The 12,714-nt window shown below is 45.3% G+C and overlaps 2 protein-coding genes and 2 pseudogenes across 3 annotated transcripts; all 4 read left to right on the forward strand.

The window, feature by feature from the left end:
- The first annotated feature begins 1,761 nt into the window (after positions 1-1,761).
- Positions 1,762-6,822, forward strand: LOC147447484 (uncharacterized; annotated as a pseudogene).
- On the forward strand, positions 4,007-6,822 carry LOC147447485 (uncharacterized). The gene has a single exon (XM_086523266.1). It carries the CDS (start codon positions 5,788-5,790, stop codon positions 6,109-6,111), a length of 324 nt encoding a protein of 107 aa, XP_086379392.1. The 5' UTR covers positions 4,007-5,787; the 3' UTR covers positions 6,112-6,822.
- On the forward strand, positions 4,015-6,822 carry LOC147447486 (uncharacterized; annotated as a pseudogene).
- Positions 6,823-6,964: 142 nt separating this feature from the next.
- LOC147447487 (uncharacterized) lies at positions 6,965-12,374 on the forward strand. 2 transcript variants are annotated; one of them, XR_015189625.1, is made up of 2 exons: positions 6,965-10,225; positions 11,273-12,374. XR_015189625.1 is itself a non-coding variant. In XM_086523265.1 (2 exons), the coding sequence occupies exons 1-2, from the start codon at positions 9,812-9,814 to the stop codon at positions 11,714-11,716; spliced, it is 858 nt and encodes a 285-aa protein (XP_086379391.1). In that variant the 5' UTR covers positions 8,454-9,811; the 3' UTR covers positions 11,717-12,374. The 2 variants fall into 2 exon arrangements, 1 of the variants encoding a protein (XP_086379391.1); XM_086523265.1 differs by having other exon boundaries at positions 8,454-10,225.
- The last annotated feature ends 340 nt before the right edge of the window (positions 12,375-12,714 follow it).

The following is a 12,714-nucleotide window of genomic DNA, read 5'->3' on the forward strand; positions in this document are numbered from 1 at the left end:
TGTTACTTGTAAGGGCAAGAGTAGTACGTGGTGATGACAATACGGGCTTGGTTTGATAGAGTGGAAGAGCTTGGTTTGCGACATAGAGGGGCTTGGTTTGTGAGAGCTTAGATATGTTTGATGAAAGTGCAGTTGAGAGGCTAGGGCTTAGCTTGGCTTGATACAATACAATGCAATATAATGTGATACAATACCCAAATGAAGGAGGAACGGTCCTATTTATAGGAGAGGTGACCTCCTTAAGAAGAAGATATTGTGGAGCATTTGGACAAGTGTCAAGCTAATTTTGCCTCCATGTGAGAAAATTGAGTTATATTTTCTTCTCCAAAATATCTCCTTGTTGGTGACTACACTTGTTCTTTTAGAGGTCTTTTAGTCCTAGTAAAAGTCTTCTTCTTGCCACGTGCCCTTTCTCAACCGATTCTTGCTTTTATAAGTCTTGGGTTTTCTTAGGTTGTCACTTGCTTCCAAAAGTAGACGCATCATCACGGATGTAATCATGCCATGTAGCCCTTAACTAGAATTGATGAGAGGATTAATATAAATTTAACATCGCTGCATGGTAGAAAAAAGACAAACTAATGCATTGGCTTATGTTGCAGTGTTTTCATACTAAATATACATGAGGACAAATTATCATAAAGAAATTAAGGTAGGGTAGAAAAATGACTCTCAAAATAATTTATTAGATAAGGTATATCATTTTACCTTATATATTGTGCATGCATATATACATTTATAGGGATTTTTCCACGCATCTAGATACATGCATCATAGTGGTATTCATCACATGTTCCTATTATGGACGTGCTAGCACACGACAACGTGCGCACACACATATAAATTTTTCTATAGAATATCATACCATATAAAAAAATTAAAGATTAAAAAAAAGTTGAATTTTTTATTTTCAAGTTTTGAATAAATATTATTATTCACAATCAAACATAATAAATATGGTAACAAGAATAAGTTTGAAAAAGATTAATTAAGTTATTTGGATTTCGTTTAAAGCATTTATACTTAAACAAAAACACTTGTTAATTTGTTAATGTTTAAATTAAAACATATTTTGTTTAATATGTTTGACCATTTTAGTCTCTTTAGACTAAACGATTAGTTAAAAGTATTAGGGTTTGATCATTTTAATTAGTTTAGAACTTTTCGCTTATCATTGGCTAGTTGCATGTTTCAATCGGCTTAACTTAACAATTGGACGTTTCGATTGGTCTAGGGCCGTTTGACTCTGCTTAGAAATAACCTCTTAGCTTTTGGTTTGGCCGCTACTAGGAAACCATTGTTAGGACAATTTTGGAGCAAGGGATTGCGCATATGTATATACACATGCATGGTGCATCGAATAAAGAATTTCCCATTTTCCAGATCCAAGTGGTTACGTGGGGCCCACATGTGTACGGGTAGGACAAAATGTTTCACTATCACCAGTACTAGTGTGTTTTTTCTATAATAATGAGGAGTTGGTAGCGCGTAAAACTTCTCGAGGAAGCTTCCCGCGGGCGGATGACATGAAGTAAGCCGGTACGTCAGATGGCATCTAGTGGCGTCAGGAGGTCGAATGGGGCCAATATTTGCATGTTGGTGCAGCCAGATTTGATCGTCCCAAGGAAAGTGTCAGGAACAGGTAAACGGCAATAGACTGTGTGATAGCAGAAGGCTTGGACAAATACCAGGTGCAATCAGGAATAGGTCCCACAGTGATGTGTATGCCAAATGGGGTATATAACAGGTCAAATGTGGTTCAAAAGCTTTCCTAATTGGAATGCTTGAGGATACTACAGGTTGATGTATATCTCTAGCCAATAGTAGCATGATGTGTGCAAAAGTACTTCCTCGGGTTCGACGAGTTCAAGGCTCTCTAGGTGTTTGGACACCAATGCCTATTAACTCTCGCTCGGCGGTTATGGTTGGCGACTGTGGCTTCAAAATAGGGACGAATTATCAAAGAGATCGATGCTCGAGTTTGAAGGAGGCATTCAAAGCTGTGACATGAGGTACAATTATAGTTATTTAAGGCGTGCCGAAGCTAGCACTGCACGGGGCGTGGGAAAGGGGACCCAAGAAGAGTTTTTTCCTAAAAATAAGCTGAGCTTAACCTGGAAAACAGGGTGGTGCTAACGACTGGAGATGAGGGCGCCAACTGGGCGGCAAGGGGCACCACCTGTCTGGTGGCATGGCAGCACAAGCTAGGAAGCTTAAAGAGGTGGCGCATGCGGAGAGAGGACGGCAGTTAGAATGCAGGAAAGTGGCCATCTGCGAAAGAGAGAAAGCGGGCCAGTTGTTGGTACAGGGGGAGAAGGCAGCGAGCGAGCTGCAAGGGAGGACAGGACGGGGCTGCTGCAAGAGGAGCAGGTCGAGAAGGTGTACGGGGGGCGTGGCCTCTGAGTGGGTAGGCCAAGCGCTGCTGCAGAAGAAGGAGTTCGTGGAGCAGGCGCGGCCAAAGAGGGCGCCATCTGTGGTGGGCGGGGAAACAAGGTCACTGGGAAGGAGCCAGTTAGGGGGCGCCAGTGGGCAACCACTTGGAGGAGCCCATGTAGGGGAGAACTTGGCCTGGTGTGTGGGGAACATAGAGAACATCAAGTGCTGCATGCGAGTAGAAGGAGGTGACGGTACAGGCATGGGGAAAGGAGCTGCATGAGGTGAGAAGAAGGGCCGTGAGCAGGCTCGGGAGATAGCGATGGGAGGTGATTGGAGCCGCCAGGTGGCATGTAAAAAGAGAGCGACAAGGGTGATTGCAGTCACGGGAGGCTGCAAGAAGCTTGAAGGGCCCATCATCGGGGAGTAAAGACGAGGGCGGGGCTGCCTATGCATGAAGAGGCGAATCGATTGAGGAACTTTGGACAAGAAGAGGCCAACGAGGGCTTCGGTGGTTGTCCAGCAGGTGAAAAAAAGATTCGAGAGTGTGTGTCTCTCGAAGATGGTGTATTGAGTTTGTTTTGATGAAAGTATAGCAATCATTGCCGGGTTATTTTGTGTTGTCTAAGTCTGCTTATTCCATCTCGAATATCTTGTCTCGTGCATAGTGCCCGTAGTTACAGTGGCTCCGGGTCTTTGGTGTGTGTCTCTAGAGAGAGAGAGAGAGAGAGAGAGAGAGAGATTGATTGATTGTGGTTGCAGAGTGAGTGTGATTTTGTATGCGGTCGAGGCTTGCGAGGTCTCCCGGTGTGAGTGTGTTTACATATATGGGTGCATTGATGGGTGCGTCGGTAAAGGTGATTGTGTGTAGCCGAAGTTGCTCGTAGGCGAGTCCTTGGTGTGAAGGTTGGCGGATAGTGTGCGTGTGTACGTGTTTCTGTGTGGCTTGGGGTGCTAGATACTTGCTGGGCTATAGAGAGACATCGAGTTTGTGTCCTGTGTGTTGTTCCATTTCCCCCATCCCATCAGTGGTGCCCCCACTGAGGATGTGACTGATTGCTCCTCGGTGAAGTTTTAAAGCCTGAAGATGATGCATGAAATTGATTTGGTGATTGCTGGAGAAGAAGAGACTGCAGATTGGTTTTCCGATCTGGAGCTATACCTGTTGCAGTTGAGAATTTGTGGACATGAAACCAAATTGAAGGCCCTACCATTGGTTCTACATGGGCGAGCCAAAGCTTGACTGGACGGTTTGAACATCGCAGATCGTCAGTCGATGAGCGAGGTTCGCAAACAGTTTGTTGAAGCTTTTCAAAAGGGGGCTTCTCCATCAGACTTGGGTGAGAAATTGAGCAAGCTAAAGCAGGATGTAAGTGAAGATTTTTCTTTGTTTTTGGGTAAATTTGAGTCTATTTGGGAGAGCCTAGCTGCTGCTGCTACATGTGCGCGAAATGGAGACCACTTCAAGCAAGAGCAGTTTCTAGCATGCTTGCATCCGCGAATCAGAGAGAAGGTCGAGTGTGGTGGTGCAGAGGATTATGAGCAAATGGTTTGCTTGGCAAAGGCAAAGAGCAGGAAAGCAAAGAAGAAGCTAGAGATGGGGGCTTGTTGAAGCCTGCAATTTATGGATATAGCTCGACAATGGAGCTTCATCATGTGCCAAAAGAAACGTCAAGCGTCAACGAGGTAGCTGTTTTGCCATTGGTAAGCCGTTTCAGTTCTTCATTTCAATTTGTGCCTCCAAGCTGGTGTGATGCTATACAAGAGTCTATTAGTCCGGCTAGCAAGGATGCGGTCCCAGCCGAAGAGTGTATGCATGAAGACTCAAAGGAAGCTATGGATCAGAGCTCGCAAGAAAAGTGTGATGGTGTTTGCCATGCGATGGTCGAAGCTGTGTAGGAGGAAGCTAGCCCGGGGGTTGGGCAACCTTGCCCTACTCAGTGTATTGAAGAGCGGCAGTGCACTCCACCAAGTGTTGATGATGTCGACCTATCAAAAAATGAGGTAATAGATCATGGCCTTCTCTTTTTCTTAGCAAATGATGTGGTCGAAGATGAAGTCCTTGAAGAGCAAGCAAAGGTGGTTGAGCAATCCAATTTGCTCCCGCATGAGGTGGTGGAAGATGAAGCATCAAAGGCTATGGTGGACGAAGCATGGCAAGGTGAGTCATGTATGGAATGTATGCCATTTGAACGATCCACGACAAAGGTATGCTTGGAACACAGGTAGGTTGGGCTATGCAAAAACAGCGGTAATGGAAAACAGGTTGCTAAAGGTGGGTATTGTGCTATTGATGGACATGCTTTTGAAAGCTGCTTTACAGGTAGTTGTGCATGGTTTGCAAGGCTCTCTTGATGCGGGGTCTGCTATAGAGAGCTCTCTAGAAAGTGGGAGACTAATGATGTATGGGGTAGATGCTTCACAGGTTGAGGTTGGTGTACACGCTTGTTACGTATATGAAGCCAGCGTATGGATACAGGTTGAAGGTCGATGTTATGTCAAGTTGCACGAGAGGTTGATTTTTGGGCTTACAGGTGCAAAAAAGGGGCTGATTATGCATGTACTAGAGACAGATGGTTGTGTTCGACGCCATGTATTTGACCCAGGTGGGGCCTTCACTGCGCTTGGAAAATCTCCAGGCTTTCCAGTTGACCCGGGCGTGCTCTACAGCAGATGAATATCTCTCTCTATCTATCAAATGCTTATGTAAATAATATCTATCAGTTTTCTTCTTATGCACTGATATATTAACTAAATAATGCTATGGTTGAGCATAAATGCTCAACAAGGGGTTTGGGCAATGATGGTGCAGCCAGATTTGGTCGGCCCAAGGAAAATGTCAGCAACAGGTAAAGGACAATAGACAGTGTGATAGCAGAAGGCTTGGACAAATACCAGGTGCAACCGGGAATAGGTCCCACAGTGATGTGTATGCCAAATGGGGTATATAACAAGTCAAATGTGGCTCAAAAGCTTTGCTAATTGGAATGCTTGAGGATACTTCAGGTTGATGTATATCTCCAGCCAATTTAATAGTACCATGATGTGTGCAAAAGTATTTCCTCGGGTTCGACGAGTTCAAGGCTCTCTAGGTGTTTGGACACCAATGCTATTAACTCTCGCTCGGCGGTTATGGTTGGTGACTGTGGCTTCAAAATAGGGATGAATTATCAAAGAGATCGATGCTAGAGTTTGAAGGAGGCATTCAAAGCTGTGACATGAGGTACAATTATAGTTATTTAAGGCGTGCTGAAGCTAGCACTGCACTGGCAGTGGGAAAGGGGAACCAAGAAGAGTTTTTTTCTAAAAATAAGCTGAGCTTAACTGGAGGAAAATCGGATCCATGCAAAAACCGGGTGGTGCTAACGATGAGGGCGCCAACTGGGGGGCAAGGGGCACCACCTGTCTGGTGGAATGGCAGCACAAGTTAGGAAGCTTGAAGAGGTGGCGCATGCGGAGAGAGGACGGCAGTTAGCATACACGAAGGCGGCCATCTGTGAAAGAGAGAAAGCGGGCCAGTTGTTGGTACAGGGGGAGAAGGCAGCGAGCGAGCTGCAAGGGAGGCCAGGACGGGGCTGCTGCAAGAGGAGCAGGTCGAGAAGGTGTACGGGGCGCGTGGCCTCTGAGTGGGTAGGCCAAGCGCTGCTGCAGAAGAAGGAGTTCGTGGAGCAGGCGCGGCCAAAGAGGGCGCCATCTGTGGTGGGCAGGGCAACAAGGTCACTGGGGAGGAGCCAGTGAGGGGGCGCCAGTGGGCAGCCAAGAGGTGTTGAGAGCTGCACCTGTTGCATCAAAGAGGGTGGCTCGGCTGCAGGTCAGGGCCATGTGAGAAGGAGGAGTTGCAGCCCGTCAGAAAAGAAAGTTGCGCCACTTGGGAACAGGCAAGTGATGGCGCCATCCATAAAGAGAGGGGGCAACCACTTGGAGGAGCCCATGTAGGGGAGAACTTGGCCTGGTGTGTGGGGGGCATAGGGAGCATCAAGTGCTGCATGCGAGTAGAAGGAGGTGACGGTACAGGCATGGGGAAAGGAGCTGCATGATCTGAGAAGAAGGGCCGTGAGCAGGCTCGGGAGACAGCGATGGGAGGTGATTGGAGCCGCGAGGTGGCATGTAAAAAGAGAGCGACAAGGGTGATTGGAGTCACGGGAGGCTGCAAGAAGCTTGAAGGGTCCATCATCGGGGAGTAAAGACGAGGGCGGGGCTACCTATGCATGACGAGGCGAATCGATTGAGGAACTTTGGACAAGAAGAGGCCAACGAGGGCTTCGGTGGTTGTCCAGCAGGTGAAAAAAAGATTCGAGAGTGTGTCTCTCGAAGATGGTGTATTGAGTTTATTTAACGAGGGCTTCGGTGGTTGTCCAGCAGGTGAAAAAAAGATTCGAGAGTGTGTGTCTCTCGAAGATGGTGTATTGAGTTTCTTTTGATGAAAGTATAGCAATCATTGTTGGGTTATTTTGTGTTGTCTAAGTCTGCTTATTCCATCTCGAATATCTTGTCTCGTGCATAGTGCCCGTAGTTACAGTGGCTCCGGGTCTTTGGTGTGTGTCTCTAGAGAGAGAGAGAGAGATTGATTGATTGTGGTTGCAGAGTGAGTGTGATTTTGTATGCGGTCGAGGCTTGCGAGGTCTCCCGGTGTGAGTGTGTTTACATATATGGGTGCATTGATGGGTGCGTCGGTAAAGGTGATTGTGTGTAGCCGAAGTTGCTCGTAGGCAAGTCCTTGGTGTGAAGGTTGGCGGATAGTGTGCGTGTGTACGTGTTTCTGTGTGGCTTGGGGTGCTAGATACTTGCTGGGCTATAGAGAGACATCGAGTTTGTGTCCTGTGTGTTGTTCCATTTCCCCCATCCCATCAGTGGTGCCCCCACTGAGGATGTGACTGATTGCTCCTCGGTGAAGTTTTAAAGCCTGAAGATGATGCATGAAATTGATTTGGTGATTGCTGGAGAAGAAGAGACTGCAGATTGGTTTTCCGATCTGGAGCTATACCTGTTGCAGTTGAGAATTTGTGGACATGAAACCAAATTGAAGGCCCTACCATTGGTTCTACATGGGCGAGCCAAAGCTTGACTGGACGGTTTGAACATCGCAGATCGTCAGTCGATGAGCGAGGTTCGCAAACAGTTTGTTGAAGCTTTTCAAAAGGGGGCTTCTCCATCAGACTTGGGTGAGAAATTGAGCAAGCTAAAGCAGGATGTAAGTGAAGATTTTTCTTTGTTTTTGGGTAAATTTGAGTCTATTTGGGAAAGCGTAGCTGCTGCTACATGTGTGAAAAATGGAGACCACTTCAAGCGAGAGCAGTTTCTAGCATGCTTGCATCCGCGAATCAGAGAGAAGGTCGAGTGTGGTGGTGCAGAGGATTATGAGCAAATGGTTTGCTTGGCAAAGGCAAAGAGTAGGAAAGCAAAGAAGAAGCTAGAGATGGGGGCTTGTTGAAGCCTGCAATTTATGGATATAGCTCGACAATGGAGCTTCATCATGTGCCAAAAGAAACGTCAGCGTCAACGAGGTAGCTGTTTTGCCATTGGTAAGCCGTTTCAGTTCTTCATTTCAATTTGTGCCTCCAAGCTGGTGTGATGCTATACAAGAGTCTATTGGTCCGGCTAGCAAGGATGAGGTCCTAGCCGCAGAGTGTATGCATGAAGACTCAAAGGAAGCTATGGATCAGAGCTCGCAAGAAAAGTGTGATGGTGTTTTCCATGCGATGGTCGAAGCTGTGCAGGAGGAAGCTAGCCCGGGGGTTGGGCAACCTTGCCCTATTCAATGTAATGAAGAGCGGCAGTGTATTCCACCAAGTGTTGATGATGTCGACCTATCAAAAAATGAGGTAATAGATCATGGCCTTCTCTTTTTCTTAGCAAATGATGTGGTCGAAGATGAAGTCCTTGAAGAGCAAGCAAAGGTGGTTGAGCAATCCAATTTGCTCCCGCATGAGGTGGTGGAAGATGAATCATCAAAGGCTATGGTGGACGAAGCTTGGCAAGGTGAGTTAGGTATGGAATGTATGCCATTTGAACGATCCACGACAAAGGGTATGCTTGGAACACAGGTAGGTTGGGCTATGCAAAAACAACGGTAATGGAAAACAGGTTGCTAAAGGTGGGTATTGTGCTATTGATGGACATGCTTTTGAAAGCTGCTTTACAGGTAGTTGTGCATGGTTTTCAAGGCTCTCTTGATGAGGGGTCTGCTATAGAGAGCTCTCTAGAAAGTGGGAGACTAATGATGTATGGGGCAGATGCTTCACAGGTTGAGGTTGGTGTACACGCTTGTTTTGTATATGAAGCCAGCGTATGGATACAAGTTGAAGGTCGATGGGTGAAAGCATGAATAGGTGGAAAGCTATATATGTGATATAATTAAATAGCATAGCATGACATTGGGGGTATGGTCACTGGTGCCATATTTCAGATGTCCAAATTTATATTCTAAAAAATGTTTTACTAAAAAATTCAGCCTTCACACACCCACTTTGTTTCATGAATAGTTGGCAGTTTCTTACACCGTGCCCCCCGACCCCCCGCCTCTCTCTCTCTCTCTCGCACGTGCGTGGTCAAGGTCTATTGTGCTTAGAGCTTCTACTGTGCAAGCTTGGCTCCTTCAAGGATGATTGCAGTAACCGCCCTCTTCTCTTCGAGGTATGTATCTCCGATTGAACATGTACACTCTCTACTCCTTGAGCACGCGCGCCCCACCTGGGATCATTTAGCTACATTAAGCTGCATTTGGAGCTGCATGAGTGCCACACCTTGCTCATTTGCAACAAGAGGCGAGCTCCCGAGGTAATTTGCTAGTCCACAAGCTACATGAAATCTTGGGGCAAATCCCATAGCACATCACCTTGAATGCCCTGCTTACAAGAGCAGGCCCATGAAGTTCTTGTTTCTTTTTAGCACGGATGATAAGCGAGGGCACACCACATCTCATGAGTTCATTGGATGATGTGCAGGTATATCACTTGAGACTGCATCATGGCACCTTCCTCAAAGCATCCGATTCAAGCAAGCAGCAGTCTAGTTAGGAACATTCAACCACCTCTGCATACGAAGTTTTGTCGTCTTGCCGAGGAATTTCATATAGAGCGTGGATTGCCATTGGAGGGAGTTGATCTGCGTAGCTTGACAGGAAACAATGACATATCTGAGGAGGATTGGGAAGCTGTCTTTATATGCCCAAAGCCTATTCCGGGTAGCCAGAAGAAAGTGAAGTCATACCATGCTCGGTCGGAGTTCTTACAAAAGCTTGTGTGGAGACACTGCGATGTCTACCAGGAGGGTCCCTTCATGTATGAAGTAGGGACTCAATTTTCAAAGGCCTTTGCATTGGAAAACTGCTGTGAATCTGGCAAACATCAAATTTCTTGGGCTATCTTTGCAGAGAGGGCAATGAGAGCCTCAGAAGAAAGACAACTTGCAAAACAAGATCAAGAGGTGGGAAGAGCAGATGAGTGGTAGAGGGAGAGGTTCCAAAACCACTGCTGCCTCTACCAGATCATCATTGCAAACAGAAGGTACGTCTGTACCATTGTCAAGCGTGCCTACAGGAGGATGCCTGGTACAATTGGCAGAGGAGGATAGCAGGGCACTTGCAGAAATGAAGAATATTGTAGAGGCCAGATTGCAAGACTATAAGTCAAGACTTGAGGGTACAAAGAAGCAGGTAGAGGATCAAGTTAGAGAATTGCATAGGGTTGAGGGTGCTCAAAGCTCAAACACTTTGGCCATAAAGTTGCAAATGGAGATTGATTGCGTGCAAGACCCTGTAGCTCGACAATGCCTGATTGATTTGATTGGACAGTTCTCGAGTACTACTAGAGAGAACGTTGCTGAATTAAAAGCCAATGTGGCTAAAGAAAAGGTGCATACCCTCCTACATGTGCTTCACTTTGTTTTGGAGTATGTGGTTCACTTCCATGTGGTTATGTGGTTAGAGTGTTATGGATTATATGGTTATGTACTGTATGAGCATATTCTATTTCTGCTATGTGCTATATAGCACAAAATATGTGCTATATGGCCACAACATAGCCATCATCTTCATGGAGTGGGTGGTTATTTGCTATGTGCTATATGGTCACACCATAGCCATCATCTTCATGGAGTGGGTGGTTATATGCTATGTGTGGTTATGTGCTATGTGCTTTATAGTTCAATCTAGGTGCATCATGTTCACAATAGTACCCTCATCTATTTGGAATGTGTGTGATTCTATGCTATGTGCTTTGTGTGGTTATGTGCTATGTGATACATAGCACAATGGACATGTGTAATATGTGCTATATAGTATACCTGTATGCTATATGCTCATAGTATAGCCCTAAAGTGTGTGTTAAATATTGATATGTGCTACATAGCACAATCTTTTTAGGTGCTATGTGCTAAATAACACATTTTGTGTGTTATATGTTCACAATATAGCCCTGGAGTGTGTGGAATAGTGAATTGTGCTATATAGCACAATCTCTATTTTTGCTATGTGCTACATAGCACATCACTAATTGTGATATGTGCTACATAGCACAATATTTGTGCTATATGCTATGTGCTATGTCTCATATAGCCCAATGCATATCATATACCCAACAAGCTTGTGCTATATAGCATATATAGAGAAAATGTTTGGGCTATATCTGGTATTTTAAAAAGTCTCTCTGCTATGATCTACAGTGCATACTCTATGTAGCACTTATAGCACATTATACTTGGACTGTGCTATGTGCTATATAGCACAGTGCATATCATATACCACATCAAGCTTGTGTTTATAGCATATAGAGTAAGTGCTTGTCTTATATGTGGTATTGCAAATAAGGGATAAGATTCACGCTGCATATTCTTTTCAGCAATCTGCTTTTGTTGGGTTATTGAGACTTAAATTCGATGTGTTGTCTTCTTTGTTTCACAGGCACTACTTGCAGAAGTAGAGACCAACATAGCACAGGAATCAAAGCACTTTAAATTTTGTGTTACCATGGAGAGGACTTCACATAACCTGGGAGCCATTTTGATGAAGCCTTTTCCTCATGTGGATCTTAAGCAGAGCATTAGCGAGGTGGCACTTAATGGGTTCTACCATTGTGTAGGATGTGGATTCCCGTTCGATGCCAGAAGCTTGGATGTATTCTCCCTGCCTTGCACCCATGTGTACCATATGCTATGCTTCGCACATGTATGTAGGGACTATGGCTATTGTGTTGCACTAGATTGCAACATGTCTGTTCCCCCTAGAGCTAAGCATATGATTGGTCTGAAGGTGAAGAGTGAGATGAAAGAATCAAGTGCAGGTAGTCACTGTGTCACTACTATTGCAGGCCCACTTTCCATTGGTAGTTTAAACTCTTGCATTTAATGAAATCATTTGCAGGTACATACATTGCAACAAAGACCTGTATACAAGAATCATTGAGGAAAACAATAGAGAGAGTCTCTACGCAGGCCACTGGTAGGTACCAAAATCAGTATTTATGTGTGTATTTTTGTAAATAGCTTGCTTTGTAGAACAATCATCGCATGCTTGCTCCAACAAGACGATGCATTCCACAAGGAAGAATGGCCTGATTACCCCAGGGATGCAGCCAGGCCTTGAAGCGGAGTCTACCCGCGGGATGCAGCCAGCCCTTGAAGCGGAGTCTACCGTAGGGGATGCAGTACGTGGAGTAGTTGAAGACATCTTGATGGAAAAGTCTTCTGCAGTCAAATCACCTAGGCAACAACTAACTCCAAGAAGGCTGTTGCGTTCTCCGTTGAGTGCCAAAGCATCACCAAGTGTGGACACTAGAGAAGATGCATCAGATGAGGCAGTTGCAGATGCGGTGAAAGCAACACCCCCTCCAGCGGGGAAGAAGCCAACACCAAAGCGCAAGAAATCGACTCCCAAGAACTTAGGTGGAAGTCCCACAATGGATATACCTCTTGATTCATTTAGGAAGAGAAAGAAACCAAATGCAAAGCAATGAGTGTGTTTTTTTGTAACTTTATGCAATTAGAAGATGTCTTTAGAAGGCATGTGCAATCCATTGCACCCCTATTGTATCCATGCTCATTGATGAATCAAGTGTTGGAATTTTTTAGTGACATGTCTCTTAATTCTTTGCATCGAGTAGTTGCAAACTATTTGATTTATTTTCTGTACATGTTTAGTAATATGTTTCTACTTTCTCTTGTCGTAGATAATCAAGAAGCTGAAAAAAGAGGAACTTGCATGAGACGCACTCGCTCTTCAGGGTTTCTAGATGAGGGGTCTGTAGGTTCACTGACTCAATCTTATCCTGTGAAGAATCCAAGAAGGGGTGCACTACAAGAGGCTATTCATATTAGCGACGCTCAAAAAAAAAAATCCCGGCGTCG

The sequence above is a fragment of the Adiantum capillus-veneris genome, chromosome 11, assembly GCF_014529385.1.
Source record: "Adiantum capillus-veneris isolate H3 chromosome 11, ASM1452938v2, whole genome shotgun sequence".
Taxonomy (NCBI): Eukaryota; Viridiplantae; Streptophyta; class Polypodiopsida; order Polypodiales; family Pteridaceae; genus Adiantum; species Adiantum capillus-veneris.